Here is a 24,485-nt window from a genome sequence, read left to right as displayed (position 1 = left end):
GGGAAAATAAGCCTGCAACAGAGAGTTAAGAGTCCACTCAGTGAATTCATTCATTTAACAAATATTTACTGAGCATTTACTTCATGTTTCTGTTTGTTTGTTTGTTTGTTTCGGCTGCACCGTGTGGCTTGTGGGATCTTAGTTCCCCGATCAGGGATCGAACCTGTGCCCCCTGCAGTGGAAGCATGGAGTCCTAACCATTAGACCACCAGGGAATTCCCAAGAACCCACTTTTTAATAACCACATCATTCTACAGATTTTTGCATCATTTTTCTTTTGGTTGGGAGTCATTCTAATTTTGGTGATTAAAATTGCCATTTATATGGACTTTAGAACTTTAAAAAGTGCTGCTGCTAAAAGAAAGGATAAAACAGCAAATTGAATTTCTTTTGGAAATGAATGTTAACTGCATGAATCAGGGCCCTTTAAAATTATTTTACTGTATGGTTGGTATGACTGTACATGATTAAATAAAAATTTATAATTTGGATGACATGAAGATTTTTTGAAATATCCCTTAAGGAAATGAGAATTTACATTACACTATTGGAGTAACATAAGTCAACAAATGTACTGTGTTTAAAGCATAAGGATGGTTCAGGTTTGGAACATGGTATGTGGAGTTTAAATAATTTAATACTGAAATACTAAGGGAAAAGTTTTAATTTTTGCTTCCTAAATTTTTTTTTTAACTAAAAAAGAAGTTTGGGGCAAGGAAGAGTTAAAAATAAATAAACAATATAGCCTGACATGACTTTTCTGACCTTGAAATTAACTTAATGGAGTATAGTTAATCTTAAAAAAAAAAAACACACACAATTGATAAAAGCATCACTGAGCATTGGATTGAGATCCCAAAACCTTGATTTTCTTTCTGGCTCAATCACTGATTAACTATGTGGCATAAGGAAAGTCACTTTTGTGTTGTGTGGTTTACAGTTTCAGGTGGTGAGACTTTAAGATTGTGAATGAAAAGTTAAATTATGACTATACATATAAAATGCTGCGAATTTTAAGCCTTATATAAAACAAATCCATTTCAAGATTAATTGAAAAAAAAGGCCTTTTAAGTAGACCAAGCTAAGGGCCAGTGATGTTAGCCTAATTTGTAACATAAAGCAGCAAACAGTGAAAGTTCATTTGTTGGGGATGAGGGTTGTATTTCTGTGTTACTTAGATGAGGTGCATTTCATTTCTGTGTCTCTTAGGAAAGGGAAGCCGTCAACTACTTACTTTTTCTTGTCTTGAAAAAGCCGTGGAAAAGTGAAAAAACTGAAAATGAGAGATCTAACTGCCCTTGAATTCTTTCCTTGCTGTAAAAACTACCTATCTCTTTCTTTTTTTTTTTTTTCTTTTCGTTTTAAAGCTTTGGACATTTTTGTGTGTGTGTGGTTTTTGTTGTTGTTGCTGTCAAAATCAGCTTTTGATGACATGTCATAAATCTGTGTTTGTAGTCTAATTCCATTTTCCCCTTCTTCTGTTGTAGGGAGCAAGAGAGCTGAAGGAGAGCCAGTTTCCCCAAAATTGGTAAGTGCTTTTTTCAGGCAGCCATAGTGTGCCTGATGCTAGTTGGATAATAATTCAAATGTTCGGTGACTTTTTTTGTGTGTGTGTGCAAAAAAGCTCTCTCCCAGAAATGAGAATGAGGCTTTGCTGTTTGTACTGAGTGAAAGTGAATTTTTGTCTAATTTCACATAGCCAAATCTCAAATGCATTTGTGTTTCTAATAATACTGCTAGGCTTGCATGTTCCTGCATTCAGTAACCTCTTAAAATGTAACGGTCCCCTTTGCGAAAAATGTCCTTAATGCAGTGGTTAGGGCTAAAAATTTAAAAATCAGGAAATTCAAACGTTAAGGTTCCCATTGTGTTTTGTATTACTTAATATGCGTTAAACTTGATGGCCTTAGTATATGTGCAAAATGGCTAGGTTAACGTAACTATGGGAACCTTGACTTTGAAATTTGGGACTCTTAAGCATGTATATTATTAAATTTAATGTTGAGTTGGCTTCATGTCTGATATTGCATTTTCAGTGTGTGATGTTTTGTATAATTCTTGAAGAGGAAAAAAAAAGAGAAATGTAGCAGTGTGGGGTATAGAGGCAAACACATTTTTTTCCTAGTATCAACTTTAATGTCTACTTTAACAGCTTATAAATCATCACACTTAATCATTTCTTTGAATGTCTAATTCAGATTACACAGGGCAGTCCAGTGTCTAAAGACCAAACAAATATTAATCTTATTTGGAGAGCATGTATTATGATTAAAAAATTAAATTCAAACAAGATAACTGGAATAGGGTAGTCCCCTCATGCAAGGCTACTCTTTTTTTTTTGTTTTAATTCTCTCTCATAGTAATTAATTTAGTGGGTGGAGTAGATACTTGACGAGATCGGGCACGTTCAGGGTGGTATGGCCATAGACTGGAGTAGATATTTGGTTAAAGCTTCTTTTCATAATTATGGCCCCTGAGGTGTCTCTTAACCTTTTGGGGATTGGGCTTTGAACGTGAAAGGGAGGCATTTGAACCAGTTAATCTTACATTTTACTACCATTTTATTCTACTTGCCTTTCTCTCATGGAACCACTTAAAATAAATAATTGAGACCCGACAGCCCTTTACTCTGAGATGTGATGGAATCATAGATTCTTAAAGAAGAAGGGACGTTAAGGGCCTTCTCTTTCAGCCCTTTACCAGGTGTGGCAATTTCTTCTCTTACGTCCCTGGCATATTGTTATTTGGTTACATACTGAACACTACATTTAAAAAAAATGTAGCTCATATTTTCTGTAATGTATTCCGAGGAACTCTAGTTCCACAGAAATTAATAAATATTATTGGGGTGGGGCGGGGGTGGGGAAAATGTTCTGTGGTCAAATAATTTGGAAAATGCTGCTTTAAACAAAGTTAAACAGGTTTCTTTACTGCAGGACTTCTCAGAACCTTTAATATGCTAATGTGCATTGTGAATCTCCAAGAGGGGGATATGATATGCAGCATTCTTGAATACTTCTATTGACAGGGAGCCCACTACCTCATAAGGTAACCCATTCCTTTTTTGTACAGCTTTAATCCTTAGCTCTTCCTTACACTGATCTGAAATCTCTCTCCCATAACTTCCACTTCTCTTAAGTACTTATTGGTTATACTAAGACCAACACACCCTCTTATGTTATCCTTTGTGTAGTCATTATATATATGATTCTGGCCAGGCTCGTCTGGACTATTTTTTATCATTCAATAGCATTCTGGTAAATGTGGCAACCATTTCTGAAATCTTGACCTCATTGTCACTGTGCTTCTATACTACTCTTCAGGCTCCTTCATTTTGAATTTCTGTGAGTTTTTAAATATACTTCATCTTTCTTGTTGTTGGGTACGGTTGGGAAGATTTTAGTACACATGCTTGATTTCTGTAAAGAAAGGTGAGAACTAGAAGAGCGTATGTGTGCCTACCAGGCCTGGGCCCAGGAAGCTGAGGTAGAACCTGTATGTTAGAGTGAACACTGGTAGTAGGGAGAGGGGCAGGACACTGCAGCAGACTTGTGTAGGAGAGGGTGCTGTGGGGAAACCCTGACGCCACCGAAAATACCACACTCTTGTGTTGGAATGGTATGCCCTGCGTAGGTGTTCCTTTTCTTTAGTGAGGACCTGGCCCCCTTGCCCCCAAAAAAACCAGAGAAAAGAAAGTTACGTATTTTATACTCAAAGACATCCATACATTCAGATACCATAAACCTAATTGTGTGTGTGTGTGTGTGTGTGTATGTGTGTGTGTATGTGTGTATATAAATTTATTGTAGTGGTTAGGAAACATCAGTCTTACCAGCTGAGGTGACTGTTGTCAACACCTGTAATACCAGGATTTGAGCATAGTAACCTTGCCAAATTCAGAGGGTGACCTCTAAAATCAAGCTTTTTGTGCAGCAGCGTTTTCTGTTGATCTGTGGAGTGTCACCAAAGAAATATCACCGTGAAAATAAGAAAAATGTTACATTGTTTTTTAATGTCATTTTTATTGATTCAATAAGAGCTATTAAAATATTGTTTTTATTTTTGGCATTTGTGATCATTTTTAGCACTAGTTAAAAGTTAAAGATATATTTTATCTCCTAGCACATTAGATACATAGTAAGCAATAAGTATTTAGTACAAACTGAAACCTGATGTTTTAGTATTAGGCATCTGTCAAGTAAGGATACATAGATCTGTCGAGGCTTTCTACTTTTTCATGTTTTAAAAAATTAATTAAACCTACTCTAAACACAATTTTGAGAGTATAGATCAAAAGTGGGGTCTTACACCAAGTAGTTATATGGTATAGAGAACACTGAGTTGTTCATTTTCAAGGAATTCAGTCTGGGGGTACAATGTATTACAGACTTATTTTTAGTTAAAGAAACTTGGTTGGGGACTTCCCTGGTGGTCCAGTGGTAAAGAATCCGCCTTTCAGTGCGGGGGACGAAGGTCGGATCCCTGGTTGGGAAACTAAAGATCCCATATGCCGCGGGGCAGCTAAGCCCGTGCGCCACAACTACTGAGCTTGCGCGCCTCAATGAGAGAGCCTGCATGCCGAAAACTACAGCGCCCATGTGCTCTGGAGCCTGCGCACCACAACTAGAGAGAAGCCCACGTGTCGCAGTGAAAGATCCCACATGACTCAACGAAAATCCTGCATTCTGCAACTAAGACCGGACACAGAGAAAGAGAGAGAGAGGGAGGGAGGGAGGGAAGGAAGGAGGAAGGAAGAATTAAAAAAAAAAAAAAGAGGGCTTCCTGGTGGTGCAGTGGTTGAGAGTCTGCCTGCCGATGCAGGGGACACGGGTTCGTGCCCCGGTCCGGGAAGATCCCACATGCCGTGGAGCGGCTGGGCCTGTGAGCCATGGCCGCTGAGCCTGCGCGTCCAGAGCCTGTGCTCCGCAACGGGAGAGGCCACAGCAGTGAGAGGCCTGCGTACCGCAAAAAAAAAAAAAAAAAAAAAAAGAGAAAAAAGAAACTTGGTTGGTGAGTTGTTTTGATTGGAAAAAGCTTTATATCAATTCAGGAACAGAGCAGTGATTTTTGGTAATAAATTCAGAGTTAGAGCATTACTACATTATTAGAATCATAACGAAAGACCTAGAGGTCACATATCTCCAAGCAGAACTGTAACCAGATAAAATACTTAGAAGCCCCTTTCTTAGAGACTTTGAAAATAAGAAAGCCTACAGTCTTTCCAGCAATAGGCTGTGTTGAGAAGTTGATATAAAAGTTTGTGTATGAATAAGAGTTAAATTAAGTATGTTAAGAATAGCATAGAATTTTACAGTTTACAAAGGGCTTTTCATATAACTTCACCTAATTTAAACCTCATAGCAATTTTATGAAATAGGTGATACTGTTTCCATTTTCCTGATATATAAGCAAACAGACCTAAAGCGGAGAGTGGTTGCACAGTGAGTAAGTGGAATCAGGTTTTTTTTTGTTTTTTTTTGAGACAGTGAATGTTCTTTCTAGACATTACATCTGCCTTTTTTTTAGTGGGATTTGATTATTTTGTTTGTTAGGTTTGTGGAGTTTTTATTTATGTTTTTGGGTTTTTGTTATTTGAAGCTGGGAGGTTATTAGGTGTACCAGTCGTTTGACGTGTACAGTTTTCAATATAATGAACGTTGGTATTTTGTGTTAGGCACTTGTCTTCTCTGGTGATAGTATTTAGAGCTGATGGGTGGTGAAAGGCATTGTACCTCAATAAACTGTTTTAGGAGTCTGTTCATATTTATGTTGCAGCAGCTGATATTTATAACTTACTAGAATTGGCCGAAATATGTTAAATCATCTTTTTATAAATTTAGCAAATAATACCTTCTTTATAATGCTATAAACTGCCTCCAAATGGTCATCACATGGTGGCTGCATGAGTTGTCTAAACCCCCCAAATATTTTTTAAAAGGATTCAACATGTGCTTGCCTTGTTTTTGTAGGCTATGAATATATATGTATACAATTTGTTCCTTTAGGCAGAAACCAGTCTCTTAAAATTGCTATTCAGAAAGAGACTTTTTTCTTTTTTTTTTTAAGAGCTCTTTTATTTATTTTTTAATTTTTTTTAGTAATTTATTTATTTATTTTTGCTGTGTTGGGTCTTCGTTTCTGTGCGAGGGCCTTCTCTAGTTGTGGCAAGCGGGGGCCACTCTTCATCGCGGTGCGCGGGCCTCTCACTCTCGCGGCCTCTCCTGTTGCGGAGCACAGGCTCCAGACGCGCAGGCTCAGTAGCCGTGGCTCACGGGCCTAGTTGCTCCGCGGCATGTGGGATCCTCCCAGACCAGGGCTCGAACCCGTGTCCCCTGCATCAGCAGGCAGACTCTCAACCACTGCGCCACCAGGGAAGCCCAGAAAGAGACTTTTATGAAGAAGAAAGATATCAAATGAATCTTCTAACCCTTCGTAAGTTTTTTTATACTAAGTCACTACCTTTTTTAACCCTTCGGTTTTATCTTGAAATAAAATGAGTAATTGGCATTTAGAGTCCTTTTGCCAAATAAACTTTCGTGCCTTTGCGCGTCTCTGATGAGCAGACAACAAGCTGATGCAGGGAGTAAACGCTGTCACCTCCTGAGGAACTTGAGTCGCAGGCTTCTTATCCTCTGAGGCACTCTGACATTTAGAGCCTCCCGGTTAAACCCTGGTTTTACTTATTCTTTTCCCGAACATTTTGCTTCATCAGTATACAATTTTCTGATGTTTCATCTAGCAATTCTAAGTTAATTTTTTGTTTTTTAAAAATAAGTACATACTTTCCATGGAAAATATTGATACTCTGAAAAGAAGAAAGGAAATAACCCTGAGTGCTACTGCTCAGAGCTAACTAATAGCAAATTATGAAAGTGCCACCTGACCTAAACTCTAGGCAGCTCAGAGTGTTACTGTTTTCACAAACCTTTGTCAGTGTGATTGACAAAAATGTGTCTTCTTAAATTTATATTTCTATGACTTTCTTGAAGATAGATGTTTTTCATCTTGGTCATTCTTATTTCTTCTGTGAGTTGCTTTTTCATAATTAAAAAAACTAATTGGTAATGAATTTGTAAGCACTCTGTAACTGTACACATTATGTTAACCCTTTTTTGTGTATACTGTTAAGTGCTCCATGTTTTTAACCTGCTGTTTCCAGAGTTTATGAGTTGAGTTCAGCTTCGATATTATATGTTGCTACTAGTAAAATAGAATATGGCCTTTCTGTTGTTGAAAATACCCTTCAAGGTGATTCTTAATTTGACAAAAATTATAAGGAATCATTTTTTGACACATTTTCTGATAGTCTTAAAACTAATTTAAGTACTGTTTTCAGGAAGAACTCTAGATTCAGGAATCTGAGTAGGGAGATTACTTTAATATTTAAAATTACAGTGACTGTATAGTTTTAACATTTGCTTTAGTATATAGAATAAACTTACACGACAACAAAAGCCTTGATCTAAATCAGTAACTTAATGATTCTGATATTTATGTAGTTCCAAAGATTTTTTAAGGTAATAAATATCTGAAAAGCCTGGGTTTGTTCATCAAAATCACACTTTCCAAATTATCTCCCCTAAACATGCTACGTCTATGAAAATTTTTGGTTGACAATATCATTGTACAATAATAATGTGGAGGCTTTTCTAGCCTCCACAAATATAAGTTGGAAGGAATTTTACACTTTTGAAATTAATTATTTTTTAAAAAAAGGTTAGAGTATTTTGATATTACATAACATAGTATACAAGCCCTAGGGGAGAGATTGCCAATGATGTTTTAAGCCTAGTGAGGTTAAACAGATATAATGAAGATTAATATTCACACGATTACAGCCTGAAGTTAATGATTTCACTATAACTCTGTTAAATCAGGTTTTAAAGAAGTTTTAAGAAAACTTAGGACTTTATCCGTAGGTAATTTTTAGAAAGTATAAAGATTATGAATCTCATTGAATTGGCATAAGGAGTAGCAGTTCTTCTGACTTCCTGATTGTTCCCTTCCTCAGTTTGTAAGAATGCTGAAAAGCTGCTCTAACTACAAGTTTTATAGGTACAAGGAAGAAAAGAGAAAGAAGTAATGTTTAAATTTATTCAAGTGAACTTTTGCTTCAGGGAGAGTACCTAAAATCATGTCTAAGGCCACGTTCAAGAAAAAAGAAAAAAAATGAAAAGAGAAATTAGCCACTGAGTTAATTTAAATTGCAGTAGTGATGAGCAGAGCAGAATAGGAAGGTTCACATTCGCAAATCTAGACATTTGACATTGTCTCCACCTGCATTTATACGTGCAGCCAAAGAGATGCACCTGGCAGGCTTGAAAAGAAGATGGTGTTCATTGTAAAGCTGGAAAAGTCTGTCCTATTGCTAGACCCAAATCATTTGTTGTGCACGATAGATTTATTTTTTAACATCCCTGTCATAACTTTGTGGAAAGCAGAGTTCATTGCAGTGTGTTTGTGTTAAGTATTAATTTGTTAAATGTAAACCTTTAAATTATACCAGAATTGCCCCTGTTTTGAGTTTCTTTATTTTTTAAATAGAATGAGAGTCCATCCAAATTGTGAGAGTACTCTGGCCTTCTTAAACCTCTGAGAGATCCTGAACTCTCCAGTTCACTCTGTGTGATGGTTAAAAATGTATGATCATGTTGTTATGTGTCTCTTTCTAAGAACAGCATGTCCTGGATGGTTGTCCTCTCCCCCACTAGACTCCCAACGCATCCAGGACAGAAGAGGTCTTGTTCAGCTCTGTATCCTCAGAAAGTAGTATCTAGCGTGGTGCTGAGCATCTAGTAAGTGCTTAGCTGTTTTCAGGATCAGATTAAACTCATTTTTTTTCATTTCTTACTTATTTGAAGTGTTTTCTAGAGGAATGCTCAGAGAATAAAACCCAGAAAGTTTTGGTGCCAATTCAGAAAAAACTACTCATTTTGGAAAGAAATCTGTTTGGGGAAATTTTTTGCCCTATGTTTAGTCGACGAAATATTTCGACTAATGTAATTTATTTTATCTAACGTATATTTCCTTTATACCCAACATAATGATCCAAAACATTTTATGATCTCTACAGCTGCAGTAAGAAGAGGAGTTTGTTATTTTAAACAGAGGCTGAAGAAACTATAGAATTAGCAGACATAAGAAAAAGTGGAGGAGGTAGAGGATGGAGTTGCAGACTCTACAGGAGGCTCTTAAAGTGGAAATTCAGGTTCACCAGGTATGTTTCATTCATGGCTTCTCCCACATCATGTTATTAGTAATGGCTAAATTAATAAACAGGCTCTCTCTGATTTTTAGTAGAGCTTTTAATCGTTTTTCAGTCACTTGTCCAAGAGTCATGTTATTTGCCTTTTATTACTACTCAACAAACTCATTGGTAATATTTTTGAGAACTTTAATAAAATATTCCTGACTTCTCTTCCAGACAAAAGAACTAAAAATATTCTTTTCCGTATAGCGAAGGTGTTAAAAAAAACCTCTCCTTTTTTTCTGTTTTTTGGTTCATCTGAGGGACTTTGTTCGTGTGACTTAACTTGCATGTTTTATTTGTTTATTTTTCAAAATTTATTTTATTGAAGTATAGTTGATTTACAATGTTGTGTTAATTTCTGCTGTACATCAAAGTGATTCAGTTATGCATATATATACACATTCTTTTTCATATTCTCTTTCATTATGGTTTATCATAGGATATTGAATATAGTTCCCTGTGTTAACTTGCATATTTTAAATAACAAGACATATTTAAATTGACTACCATGTATACTGAAGTTTTTACGCATAATGTGATTTTTGGACATACTCCTCCTCTCAAGAAATTTTGAGATGGCAAAGTTAATATTCTGCTTTTAGTTCATCCTCACAAGATGTGAACAAGTCAAAATAAGACTTTTCTTGAAAGACTCATGATCTAAGTTGAACTAAATTACTAAAAATTAGAGTTCTTAAATATTACTTTTGTTTCATATATTTAATTCAAGCATACCAATTTTATAAAAATTATAATTATGAAAAAATTTAATGTTTATTGTTTAAAAATCTAATTTAAATTTTAAAATTACATTTATTGACTCAAAAGGGATATAATATTCTTCCTAAAGTTATCACTCTCAATATTCACATTAATTATTTTCCTGTATATTTAACTACTTTTTAGCATAAAATTAATAGCTTTTATATTCATCCGTGATTATTATATAGCATTTTGTTTGTATGGTAATAAACATTTATTTATGTTTATCAGTGTTGGTTGATAGTGTTTTAACATATAAAGTATGTAAGATATTTCACTCCAGTTATATTTAGAATCCTTTCCTATTAAAAAAAGTTTAAGTATTAATAGTAGGGACTTCGCGGGTGGTCCAGTGGCTAAGACTCCACGTTTCCACTGCAGGGGGCACGGGTTTGATCCCTGGTCAGGGAACTAAGATCCCCCATGCTGCGCGGTATGGCCAAAAAAAAAAAAAAAAAGTTTTAACAGTACATCCAAGTGACATGCCTTGCTTGTAAATCTGATGCTGTTATTCTGATTGGATACATGGTAACCTACATGATCACTGATCATGACAAGTTCAGGGATGCCAGAAATGACATCAAAGTAAGCACTGGCTATTAGGCTGAGGCCAAAGTCAGACTGTACATTTGACTAAATATTGGGGCAGAAGCCACCCCTTCATCATTTCCCACTTAGGGAAACTAAGGCTGAAAATGAGCTTACTGTATAGCAGGTGTGTCCTGAAACTACCTGGTATTGCTGTGGTAGAAGTAGCCTTTTGTTCTTTATGGACCGAGATGATTTAAAAAGTAGTGATGTGCACATGGTTGATATTGAATGAATGGTCATATAATTATGGCCTGTGATGGGCATCTCATCTTTTTTGGGAAATTGCCTTTTTGATTATTCTTATGCAGATTTTTTAAAACTTTTGGAGTATTTTTACTCTACATGGAACAGAGAATAGTATAAAGCAGAGGTTAGCAGACTTTTTGCAAAGGGCCAGAGGGTAAAGTATTTTATACTATGGGCATCATTTATGGTCTCTGTCACAACTCTGCTCCTGTACACACAGAGCAGCCATAGACAGTGAATAAATGGATGGGTGTGACTGTGTCCCAGTAAAACTTTATTCACAAAGGCAGGGTGCCTGTGGGCTGTAGTTTGCCAGCCCTTAAACTATATTCTCATGAAAAATTGCTGCGTTCTTACCATAGAAAGTAACTTCACTTTGATAACACACAACATCACCTTAAAGCCACTAGGGATTTGGAAAGTCTAGTTAAGTTGCCCAGCTTGTTCTGTCCTGCCTCTAATGGTCTGAAATGCAGCTTGCTTGATTATAGGTAGAAAAGTTGGCTTATTTATTTCCTCCAGAGGTAGAGACTTACTTTGGTTATCAGTTTTTAAATTTCAGTGTCGTGGAGGAAAACCTTTTTCAGCTTTAAAAAGGCAACTTTAGTATAGTATTCCACTCTCTGGTGACAAAAGCAGAAAGGAAAATGAAGGACTTTTTTCATTGAAGAATGTAGCTAGCCTTTAGGCTGCATTAGTAAAAATGTATATGAATAAAACCTTATGTTTCTTTATCATTGAGTTCTTGGAATATGTGTTATTACTGTTTTGTAGATTAAGATCAGGATATAGAAGAGTTACCACTGTCACATATGAAGTAGACTATAGTAACATATACCTTGTGTATTTGGAGGTCACATGGTTGGCAATCTCAGCTATCCAGAATGTATACCTTACCACCTGAAGTAAGGTTTTTGACAAGCTAGAATAAATGTTAGAAGTCACACAAGATTATACATTTTACTCAAGGGGGATTTCTTAGGCTATTCACTCATCTTAGAATTACTTCACTGAGTGTATCACAAAGCAGCTCAGAAGTAGCAAATTGGAATTGGGGTTCAGGGGCTCTTAGAGGGAGGCATAGTAATATTAGCAAGATTTGCTAGCTGACTGCTTGGCATTAAGGAGTAGACTGAAAAACTCAAATGCAGGTACAAGAACTCTTTAGAACACAGCAGTTTGGGGCCTTTATTGTAAGGACCTCTTTGTATTGTTTGCAGAATAGTATATTGAGGTAATCATGCCTCTAAGTGTCATTAACTGCTGCTTTTTTTCTATTTAATAAGGCAGATAAGTATATAATATATTTTAGAAAGGTTTTATTTTATGACTAAAAACTATTATTTATTTATTTATGACTGTGCTGGGTCTTCGTTGTGGCATGTGGGTTCTTCGTCGCGGCATGTGGGCTTCTCTAGTTGTGGTGTGTGGGCTCCAGAGTGCGGGTTCAATAGTGCAGTGTGCAGGCTTAGTTGCCCCGCAGCTTGTGGGATCTTAGTTCCCCGACCAGGGATCGAACCCATGTCCCCTGCATTGGAAGGCGGATTCTTAACCACTGGACTACCAGGGAAGTCCCTACGACTAAAAACTTTAAAAGTGTCTTGTCACCCAAAGAGAGGGACAAATTTTTCATTTATGTGAAAAATTCACTTGGAGAACAGCTTATTCCTAGATACTTTTAGGACCCAGCCTTCTGATATTCCTTTATGCTTCAAATTCTTCTGTCCCTGGTTATTGTTACCTTTGGGCAGCGATGCTTTTGGAAGTTGGGTTAGGTCAGTTGACATCCATTTTTCTTTGTTTTTCATTTTTTGGACTTATGTGTTCCCTAGTAAAGGTCTTTCTCATTCAGTATTCTGGTAGTACTCTCCTTCCCACAGGAACCCAGGTAGGTAGAATTTTGCATTACTGTTCCTTCGCTTCCTTACTCTCAAATACTGAGCATCACTGCTCCACTGAGTACATCTCCCCTCCCCCCACAGAGAGGACAGTGGCAGAGTCACATCTGACACTAGGCTCCTTCTGTGAACCAAACCAACAGACTCGCCAAATCTGTTCGCTGTATACAAACAGGCCTGTTTTTGTATGGGAGCACCTTCTTTCCAGGACTTACTTGGGACTCTAGACAATGACAACCTTTTAAAGGGATGTTTGGCTTTTGGAGCATTCAGCTTATTTAAATTGTCTTTTAAAAGCTCCCCTCCCCCAGCCCATCTCCAGATTTGTTTAAAGGCAGGAAGCTCTTCATTTCAAATACAAAGCGATAGTTTGAATTTTTTTTTATTATTAAGAGGAGTGTTTCATTAACTTTTTATATAGATCACAAAAGCTTTTGGTCTGTTCTGATTGTGGTATTGCTCATTTTTTTGTGTGGGCTTAAAACTCTAGATTTTGGGGGTTGAGCCTGATTAGCCATAGTGAGTTTATATGTGAGACTGATGGCTCTTTTTCTCTTTTTATTATCAGAAACTGGTTGCTCAAATGAAGCAGGATCCACAGGTAAAATACTACTTTTATCCATTTAATTTTTAAGTTAAAATAATTTAAAATAAAGTGACCATAAAATATTAAAATACAGGCAATACTTAGGTTTTAGAAACTATCTCATCTGTAACAGCAATTTTTTTTAGTACATTGGTCTTCATGTTATAAGAATTAAGAAAACTCCGGTCATTCTGTTATAATATAGCTATTATTTCATCTTTGTTACTGTTATTTTGCTTTTATTTTATGCTAATTGCTTTGAATATTTTGGGAAAAAGAATTGAGAGTTAATACTCTTCATATAGCTTAAATTTCATTTCCACAAGCGCACTTACTCAAAATCAGAGTTTGCAAGGCTTTCTGTAATCTCAGAATTATTGAATATGGCCCAGAACCATTTTTATTTTCTCATAGTTTATAGTATAGAACTTTTAAGTACTTAATCTCACTATGTTAAGAATAGAATTTTAGAATAATTTTTTAAAAGCATTTTTAAAAATTTCATTTTTGAAAGAGCCCTTAGAGAGGGTTTTAAAGAACCTTATATAGTAATTCATCAGGTGTTACCTTTTCTTTAAAGTCTCATAGGGGTTTTTGGCTCAGGCATTTTATTTCCTATCCCTGAAGAGAAATCTTCCTAAAAATTTATCTTTTCTTTAATTAGTGTATTTATTGTTCAGGCAGTGTCTCTTTCAGCGATTAGACAGTGGGTCATAAGTATGGAGAGTATTTCTTCAGACATTCTCAGGATTTCTCCCTTGCATTTGTTTACTCATAATCTGTTCACAGAACACCTAGACCCATTGATGGTGGGGTGTGTGTGTGTATATGTATATTTGTATATGTACACACACATTTTTTTTTTTTTAGCTTGTTAAACATACCATACATGCCTCATTGTAAAGTTAAGTAAAATAGCTTCTTGGATTAAAGAATGGTACTGACGCAGATTGATTTTTGGAAGTGGGAAATAATATTCATTTCTACAAATTTAGCCCCCAGTGGCTTAACTATTGTGTTTTTAACACAAACCATTGATTCTGAGAGCTGGCAGTGATATCCACTTAACTCCTCTTTGACAGTCCAACTTCTTTGAGAAGCTTCTCCATTTTAATTGTTTTTAATATATATTATAATTTAAATCGGGTTTAGGGAACCAAGAGCCAGTAGACCTTAGATGGATAGATTCTTTTATATTTAATATGGTAACCTATTGTTATCAGCAACTGAAATATTGTTAGAAAACTTCAGCATTTCTGCTGTAGCTGGCAGTCATGTAACAGAGCAGTCTTAATGTGAAGAATCTGAGGGGGCAGTAAGTTGCTGGACAGTCTTGTGCGTGATCTCATTAGAGAGGTCTTATATCACATGCTGTCACAAAAAAGACCACATGGAGTAAACGTGAAGGGGAGGATGTATGCCCGGACCCTGTCAGAAGACCAGGCAGGATGAATTGAAAGAATTGCATGTGAAAGGACGAAGGAAAAGTAGTCTCTCATTGGGGTGGAATTCAATCTGCTAGTGATCGTGTTACATTAAGCTTTTGAAAACTTTAATTTTGGATTTTTCTCTCATGTGAGTAAAACACAAGCATGCTCAGTGTATCTCATTTAACATAGTATTCTTTTCTGATTCCTAACATTTTAGAACTGAGAAGTTGCCCTGGTAGTCAGTATGTTAATTTGAATGATGCAGTGTTTAAGGCAGTTGCAGCACTGACAGCTTTTCAAATCTAGGCTCAAATAACAAACGTACTCTACTAAATAAGGGAGAGGGCAAGCAGAGAAAAACCTTTTTTTTACTGATAATGCCGTTAAGCATGCAGTGTGTTCATACTTACAACTGATTAGCGGAGCTTTAGGTTTTCTGTCAACTGTTACTTCTTATGAAGAATAACTATTTCAGTAGAAAGGAGTAGTATTACAGTACAAAATGCTGAAATATAAAACTTCTTGCAATTGCAAAGGAGCTTACCCCTGTTCTAGTGTTAGCAACCTACGTTTAGGATCTATGCACTGGGTGGTGGTAATATGACTACAGTTTAATGCATGACAAATATGATTGGCTAAATGCTTAAGATTGCTTCATCATTTGTAATACAGTTTGCATAAAGTCATCTTGCTACTCTTCTGTTAACAAATGAAATATCTTCCTCACAGATATTTTTTCTTTCCAATCAGAATGCTGATTTAAAGAAACAGCTTCATGAACTTCAAGCCAAAATCACAGCTTTGAGTGAGAAACAGGTAGGGGAAAAAGGAGGGGGGGCATATTTTTAACATTGTGTTCTAAAGATATGTCTGCTCGAGGCTTCTAGGAGAACTGCTATTTTTCCTCATGTGTGAAAATAAGTGTGGGCAGCCAGACTCAGTTTTAATTTTGTTTGAGATCTGTTTATCTATTTTTATTTTTGGTTGAAATCAGTCTCTAGAGTATCCCATGGGTATATGTTACTGGCAAATATCTAAAAGCAGGGTGGCAGGCTGCTGTTAACTGTGTTAATTAAACTCTATAGTTTACCCATAGAGAATAGAGGCAGAGAAAGTTAGTGGGAGTATGTGATAGAGAATCTTACAGTTGCTGGATGTGCCTTGTTACCTGTTTTAAAGGCTTGAGATGACATTTAACTTAACGTGGAGTGGTTGTAAGTAGATTGCTCTAAGTGTAGATCTCCCATTCTGATTATTGTCGTTCCTTTATGTTAATCTTTGTTAGATATTGACCTACTATTATGTGAAAAAACTTTGGTGGAGCCTTGTTAGATATATTCTATATAGGACAAAAAAAGAACATCTTGCTTTTTTTCCCAGGGACAACTGGAAAGTGTTCTTTGGAATTTCTTGTATAATGACCTCCACTTCGCCAATTCAGGCAGCTCCTGCCACCAGGTGGAGTGTGACAATTGATAGAGCTATAAGTAAATGTCTGTGGTAATCTGACAAAGCATTTGTTTTCTTGTTCCTTCCCTACCACTCTCCCTTTGGTTAAAAGGGGTGGTTTTGGAGTAGGTGAATGTGTGAACCAAAATGATGAGGTGATCTGCAATTGATAGTTCACGCTAGTGATATCTTATTGAAGATTTTTAGCTATATAGTTCTCAGTTATTGATTTTTGTGTTTTTAAAAAACTTTTATTTAGTGAAATAATAGCAATGAGAGTAATTTATTCCTGGAGATTCCTGATTGTGTTTATATTATGTATTGTATTGTGTTTTCATTTAACTAAGGGGAGAAATAAATTTTGAGAACTATGTGGAATAGATATGAATCATTAATGTTTCAGAATAGAATCTTTTTCCAAGCTTAGTGAACAATTGCTTTTTTCTCCCCTCTCCTATTCTAATGCTTCTGCATTCCCCCATCTTGTCTTCTTCAGAAATAAGAGGTATTTTAGATTATGGAATTGCCAAACTAAAATTGGGAGGAGGTAACATGGTGGAGAACAATTTGTAAGGAAAAATATAAACAGAGTTTGTTAGACGTATTTGGCTCTGAAAGTGATTCATTTCTCTGAAGTCAAAATGATGTGTGTTAGTGAAAATGTTCTAGCTTTAAAATTCTGTTAGCACTGAGCCTCCTTAAAATTTCAGGGTTAGTTTGACAAGATGCCAATGAATGAGTCACTTTTGCTGAAAAATTCACGTGTTCTAGCAGGGAAAGAAGGTGAGAACTGATTAGTGGAGTAGGGGATAGGGGATATTGTCACAAAGTTAAGACAACCTAAGGCTACATTTGGGGAAAATGGGGCAATTGTAAAACATGTACATTTATTTGAAATTTTTATGAGAACTGATGTAAAGATTTGGTTTATTTCTGTAACTTTTTATTCTTTAATTTTTTTTCTGCTAGGTACCTCACTTAATAGAACATTGCAACCATTTATGTTTAGTAAGACGTTTCATCAAGTGGCAAACTCTGTCTTCTGAACTAAGTTTGGATTTTAGAACCTAGAATTTTAAAAAATGGGTGTAGCATCAGGAAAATCTTAGGTATACAAAGTAAAGAAAGCTAGTGTCAGAAACTAAAATGCAGTCTTGGCAGTTTTTAAAGTATTTGCTTAACTGTTGAAACAGCCTTTTTGATAGAACAGAATATGTATCATTTTTAGGTAGGATAGTACTTGAAGGAAGCACAGCTATAAAATTCAAAAGCTGGTCCTTCCTCAGACCTATTTCCAACATGGAACACTGATATTTTGTTTAAAATACTTTTATTTTAGAACAAACTCCTAATGCTGTATGCCCAGCTTTTTGTTTTTCCTTCTCAAAAGATCTACTTAGCCTCTGGCAAAACTTACTGATTTTCCTTCTACTTTAATAACTGAAATCTGAATTACCTTACTCGCATGACTAATAATTTAATATTAAGTTTTTGGTTGTGAGAAAAAATTTAAATACAGAAAAGTTCAAAGAGTGTCATACTCAAGAATTAACAGCTATTAACCCTTTGTCATATTTGTTTCCGTTCTTTTTCTATATGCATTTTTCTATAATCATTGTTCCACATCCACTTGAAAACTTAATTATAGAAATAATAAAAGCATGTGTTCTCTTATTATGCTTTATTAAAAAATCAAATATTGCAGATAGTCACTAATTCTAACAGTAGGCACTTATTAGTTCTTATTTGTTATTGCTACCTCAGTCTTTGATACTTATTCTGTTTCTTCCTCAAGACTAATTACAAAATGGTGCACTCCATTTTGGAAAATATAGTCTTTATTAAGCATCCTTCATGGCTAAAACTCAGTGAATTTCAATGAATTCTTGTTAGATAGTTCCAGTGCTTTCACCCTGTAATTTGAGATTTCTGAACAGAAGCTCCCCATGGCAGTTTTTGAAGTCATCTTCTTGACCCACAGGGCTTTAATTTGTGGTTGACAGGTTTTTTTCTAAACGTTAGAAGTATATTTATTTATTTATTTATTTGGCTGTGTCAGGTCCTAGTTGCGGCATGCAGGATCTTTACTTGCGGCTAGTGGGATCTAGTTCCCTGACCAGGGCTCGAACCCGGGCCCCCTGCATTGGGAGAATGGAGCCTTAGCCACTGGACCACCAGGGAAGTCCTTGTGGTTGACAGTTTTAACCCAGACTTGATTAGCTAAATAAATTACATGTTATATAGCCATTAAAAATCATGGTTTCAAAAATGTTTTAATGACATAGGAATGCACTTATGGTAAAATAAATGAAAAAGCACATGCAACTTCATATGCATTACAGTCCCATTTTTGTGTATTGTGTGTATATATGTATGTAGGCATATAAGTGTATAAAAACAGTGTCAGGGGCTTCCCTGGTGGCGCAGTGGTTGGGAGTCTACCTGCCGATGCAGGGGACGCGGGTTCATGCCCCGGTCTGGGAGGATCCCACGTGCCGTGGAGCAGCTGGGCCCGTGAGCCGTGGCCGCTGAGCCTGCGCGTCCTGAGCCTGTGCTCCGCAACGGGAGAGGCCACGGCGGTGGGAGGCCCGCGTACCGCAAAAAAAAAAAAAAAAACAGCGTCAGTATAAAATGTTGTTGCGAAGTGATGATTTACAGGTAGTTTATTTTTTCTTTATAGTCTTATGTATATTTGCTACATTCTCCACAATAAATAGATTTCCTTTTTATAATCAGAAATAGACAAGAAACAATTATTTTAAAAAAATTTAACACCAAATTCTTGTCTTTTCCAGGGAGGATTAGCATTTAAAAATCTAATCACATTCTCCTTATGGTTTATGAACCACTCTAATCAGAGAATCCAACTATTTTAAACACTAGTAGTACTGAAGTGTAGAAGCAACTATTAATTTCTTTAATAGCATTTGTTCTCATCCTGCACCCTTCCCCTCTCATTTTTGACATGTATATGTGGTCTTTGCTTGTCATAACGGATATTCTAATATTGGAGCCAATGCACTTGCTTGCTTTAGTGCTCTGCTTTCATTCTAATTCATTCATTGTAGAAGCAATCTTAACATCCCAGTTTGTTGCTTATTCCTACTGAGATTCAGGCTTAGGCTATAGTAGTTTCATCTTTGATTTCCCCCGCCTTGAGGGGTTTGCCACCCCACCTGCCTTCACCTGGTGCTCTCCTGGCCAGGCATCAGGTGGGTTGCAACTTAAAAGTTACTTCCTCAGAGGACCTATCCCTGAAACCCCTTCCTCCTGTCAAAACCAACAGTTTCTATTATAATCTCTCATCGAACCCTTCATCTTTCCTTCATAGCTGTGCCATTTAGGATTAGGTTCAGCTGTAGATGACTGAAAACCCAAAATGAAAATGACTTAAACCAGGTAGAATTTTATCTGTCTCATGTGAAAGCTCTGTAGGTGTAATAAGGCTGGTGACACTGGTTCCACAGTGCCAGGGCACCCGGGCTCCTCCTATTCTGTTGCTCTGCCATTCTCAGCATGAAGCTTCCACATCATAGTCCAAAATAGCTGCTCCATCTGGTAAGAAGGGGGAAAGCAAGCCCTTTATTTTTAAGGATGTTTACTGGAAGTTGCATGCCTCACTTCCAATTAGATCGCATTGGTCAGAACTTGGTCTCATGGCCCCAAGTAGGAGCAGGGAAGGCTGGGAAGTATAGTCCATTCCAGGTGGCCATGGGCCGATAAAATTCAGTGACTCTAGTACTGAGCAAGGAGGGGGAAATAAATACTGGGGATAATTAGCAATTTCTACCACAATATTTTATCACAATTTATAATTACATATATATGATTATTATTTTTTAATATCTGTCTTCCTCACTAGACTGTTAGTTTCAAGAAGTCAGGGAACATACTTATATACTTCTTTATTCCAAGTATAGTATTTAGCATAAAATAATATTTAGCACAGAAAATCATTTGTACTTCTTAAAAGAATTATTTTATCTACCTGATCTTTTTCTCTACTTGTAGATATTTTTTAAACAGTGCATCTTGCTTTTTATACTTTTTAAACTTAAATATTATGAACATTATCATACATTTTTGTGTGTTCTTTAAGAACGTAGTTCTTTTTTTTTTCTTCAATTTTATTTAATTTAAGTAATTAATTTGTTTTTGCTGCACTGGGTCTTAGTTGTGTCACGCGGGATCTTCGTTGCGGCATGTGGGATCTTTTAGTTGCGGCATGCGGGCTCTTAGTTGCGGCATGCGAACTGTTAGTTGTGGCATGCATGCGGGATCTAGTTCCCCGACCAGGGATCTCACCCGGGCCCCCTGCATTGGGAGCGTGGAGTCTTAACCCCCGGACCACCAGGGAAGTCCCAAGAACATAATTTTTAATAGCTTTAAATATTTAATAGTCTGGCTAGATCATAACTTATTTAACTATTCACACTATTGTTTGATGATAGAATGTTTTCAGTTTTTTGTTGTTTATAAATGTTGCTATGATAAATTCACTCTATATATGTGAATCTGGTCTCTCTAATTGCCCCAGGATACATTCTCAGGTGTGAGATTATTGGGTGTATTGGTCAGCTATTGCCATAACAGTTCTGCATAACAAACCAGTGTTTTATTGAGTTACAACACTAAGGGTTTATTTTCACACTGGGTCTAGATCCTTCTCATCTAGGCTGGGCTTGGCCAGGCAAATCTCCTTCAGTTTGTGGGTTGGTTGGCCTGCCTCAGGCTGTAGGTGGGGTTAGATCTCCTCTAAATGTGTTTGTTCTGAGGCCTATCATGAAGGGGCAGCAGCTACCTGGGGTGTAGTCATATCATGGTTTATCACCAGAGTGTAAGAAATAAGCCAAACTACCAGAACATGTTTTAAGCCTCTGCTGACATCAAGTCTCATTAGCCAAAACAAACCATGTGGCCAAGCCTTGCAAAATTACATGACAAAGGGTGTGAATGTATAATTTTATGACAGAGAGAATATGAAGACTTGAAAGCAATAATCCATCTACCATGCTTGGTCAAAGTGTATAAAAAAACTTTTACAATATTAAAAAAAAACACTTTTATTACTTATTTCTAAATAGTCTCCAGAAAAGGCTGTATCAGATTAACAGCATATATGAGAGTAACAAGTCTTCCCCAAGAGATACCTTGGCAGGGGGGACTGGCGGGGAAGCACTTTGCTAATTTGGAAGATGGATTAATATGTATCTGATGCTTACCTGAAGGTATATTTTTCATGCCATTTGTCCATGGTACAAATATTCCATAGTATTCCATAGAATTACCTTTTGATTTTGGGTTTTGTTTTTCTTTCACCCTTTCCTCTATTTTTCTTAATCCTTTTGAGAGAGGTAGACCCCATCATAGTCTTTGGTCTTTGCTCCTGGTTTGCTTCTCTGACTCTGTGTTTAAAAATCATAGTCTCTATTCCTTACAGATTGCTCAACCTAATACAAGATGAAATACTTTTCTGGGTTTAATAAATAGTTGCCGTTCATGGAACCATTCTCATTTAAAATTTGAACATATTTTAGTAAAATGGATTCTGAAGCCTTTGGGAGAGAAGTTTCTGTTCCTGCCATAACTAATTATGTTTCTGATACATAGAACAATATAATTTAAGCTAAGTAGGTGACTTGAACGGTGGACTGGGTGTGGGGCGGGGGGGGGGAGGGGGACACTGAGAATTTGATTCTGTTCCTTACTCTGTCACAGACTTGTTGATAAGATTTTGAGTTATTAAGTAATTTAATACGTCTGTTTCCTTAGTTATGAAATGTTTGAATAATGCCTTTTAAGAGTTAATGAACATGTATCGAGTGTACTGAATATTTTTGGAGGTAAGTTCTATTTAAATGGAAATTGTTAGCTTTGGTCATGGTGGTTAACTTCATCTCATATGTAATACCTTCGTCTTATAAGTAAAGTACTACTTTTTTAAGGAGCTTAGAACATTTCACATTTAACTCAGTCATGAGTACATCATTGTAATACATAAACTGGGACATGGACTATTTGTGACTTAGCCACGATTAGATAATTAGTTGTATCAGATTCACGACTAGGATCCAGATCACTGTACTATTTGTTCAGTTTTATTTAGTAAATTATATTCTTAAATTACTGTGTGGACCTTTATCACATATTTTTTGAAATAGTACATTAGGCACAATAATTACATTGCCTTTAAGCTCCATTGCCTTGGAGTCATGTAAGTAAATTAGTTCTTGTAGTTTCGTATTGGTAACCTGATACATGACTGTCTCCAGCCTCTGATACCAGTAACCACAGAAAGTTACCCTCTCTCATTCATAACCAAACTAGTGTGATTGACATGTCACATTAGAATTTAGAATTGTTATTTTCTTAGAGTTCCTTGAATTATAATGGGAGTCTGACCTCATCTTTATCTAAAGTTTAGGAGTTCCTAGGATTTAATCTAGTTCATCCCCTCCTGCACACTATTTATGTGAAACCATTGGTCCAAATGTTTGTTGAGTTTACTGACTCTTGTGTGCATATGTTCCTTCTCCCTTGCATCAAATACAGGAAATGTATTATTTCAAATTCCTCCTGGTGAAATCCTGTTGTCTTATAATAAACCAAGATGAGACGAAAGAAGGGCTCAGAAATACAAGGCAGGAACATAAAGGTTCTGAAGATTGAAAGGCTGTATGCCTTTGATGTGACTGTGGTTCCCAGTGCTGCATTATCTCCTGGGTCTTTTTAACCTTTATTCTCAGAGTGCAGTTGTCTCTATGGCCGGTAGTTGTAATCTACTGGTCAAAGATTTGATTGTCTCTTTAAGATAGAAAAGCTTGATGAAGGAACTCATATTTTAATAATATTGTGCCATGTTATTGTAGGACATTTTACCTGAATATGGTGGAGGAAATCGAGTTAAGTGGGTGACTTGTACCAAGTGCAACAGTCTGCTAGCTGAGTAGGTTAGAGTAATCTTCTCAGGTCATCCTAATCATTTATTTTTGGTGCTGGTAAGTGCAATGACTTAAAAAATTCGGTTTGAAAGTTGTAATCCTCATCATCAGGTGTTGCATGTCTTGACACTGGGCTACTGGTATCTACTGTATTTATTTCCTCTTTACTCATCTCTCACTTAACAGAGAGCAATTGCTTCAAGCTATGAAAATCTAGTCAAAGCCCAAGTTTGTAGCCCTGTGTTTAGGGACTCTTCACTTTGACTCTTTGGAAAACGTTAATCTAATTCTTGGGTGGTAGGTGGTGTACACAACAAATGCTTAACAGGGCCTTAGCCAGTATAATTCTGACTCTACCTTTCCACTGTGTCAGTAAATTAATTTGTGCTTTTAAATAATCAGTTCCTTCTAATTTATTCCCTTCTCCCTGGGATCTATGTTCTTTTCAAATTTCTTTATCATTCTAAGATTGACTCATCTGTTTGTGCCATATCCATTTGTTGAAAGTTTTCTGTGGTGAAAGGCATGGTCCTAGGCCCATGGGAGATGCTGAGAATGAAAACCTTACAGTGTTACTTCGCTGAGACTGGTCATCACCTAAAAGATGTGCAAGCTCATTGACCCTGACACCTTTGGCAACTCATTCTTTTTTTTTAAAATTAATTATTAATTAATTAATTTATTTATTTTTGGCTGGGTTGGGTCTTTGTTGCTGACCGCGGGCTTTCTCTAGTTGCGGCAGACGTGGGCTACTCTTCGTTGCGGTGCACAGGCTTCTCATTGCAATGGCTTCTCTTGTTGCAGAGCACGGGCTCTAGGCGTGCAGGCTTCAGTAGTTGCGGCGCGTGGGCTCAGTAGTTGTGGCTCGTGGGCTCTAGAGCACAGGCTCAGTAGTTGTGGCACACGGACTTAGTTGCTCCGCGGCATGTGGGATCTTCCTGGACCAGGGCTTGAACCCGTGTCCCCTGCATTGGCAGGCAGATTCTTAACCACTGCGCCACCAGGGAAGCCCCTGGCAACTCATTCTTGATCGCTTCTCTTGCATCCTTTCCTGCCATACATACCCCATAAGTTCTCTGATGTCACCTTTATTCACTGGACTCTCTAAAGACTTCATGCGCTTGTACATGCTGTTCTCTACAGCTGAAATTCTCTTTCCTCTTTTCCTGGTAAATTCCTGCTTATCCTTTAAAGACCCAGTTTAAGCAAAGATCCTCTAAAGCTTCCCTTGACTTTTGTCCACACTCCAGGCAGAGTTAGAGATCCGTCTTCTGTGTACTCATGGTGTTTATGCCTGCCTCTCTTATTTGTACTTATTGTGTTGTATTGTAA

At 36.8% G+C, this 24,485-nt stretch overlaps 1 protein-coding gene across 10 annotated transcripts in view; it reads left to right on the top strand.

The window, feature by feature from the left end:
- Nucleotides 1-24,485, top strand: part of PHF21A (PHD finger protein 21A) — a 199,848-nt gene that overhangs the window by 29,381 nt on the left and 145,982 nt on the right. For 8 of the 10 annotated variants that reach the window (XM_081241372.1, XM_081241377.1, XM_081241380.1 and 5 more), the window contains 4 exons: nucleotides 1,488-1,528; nucleotides 9,074-9,217; nucleotides 13,316-13,348; nucleotides 15,514-15,579. In XM_081241372.1, the coding sequence (XP_081097498.1) occupies nucleotides 9,164-9,217; nucleotides 13,316-13,348; nucleotides 15,514-15,579 (153 nt within the window). In that variant the 5' untranslated portion in view covers nucleotides 1,488-1,528; nucleotides 9,074-9,163. Of the gene's footprint in view, nucleotides 1-1,487; nucleotides 1,529-2,936; nucleotides 3,049-9,073; nucleotides 9,218-13,315; nucleotides 13,349-15,513; nucleotides 15,580-24,485 lie in introns of all 10 variants that reach the window. The other 2 variants (XM_081241373.1, XM_081241379.1) reach the window with 1 other exon arrangement.

Source organism: Mesoplodon bidens, assembly GCF_964165515.1.
Source record: "Mesoplodon bidens genome assembly, chromosome: 7".
Taxonomy (NCBI): Eukaryota; Metazoa; Chordata; class Mammalia; order Artiodactyla; family Ziphiidae; genus Mesoplodon; species Mesoplodon bidens.
Note: the sequence above shows the minus strand (reverse complement) of the source record. Positions and strands in the feature narration are given on the sequence as shown.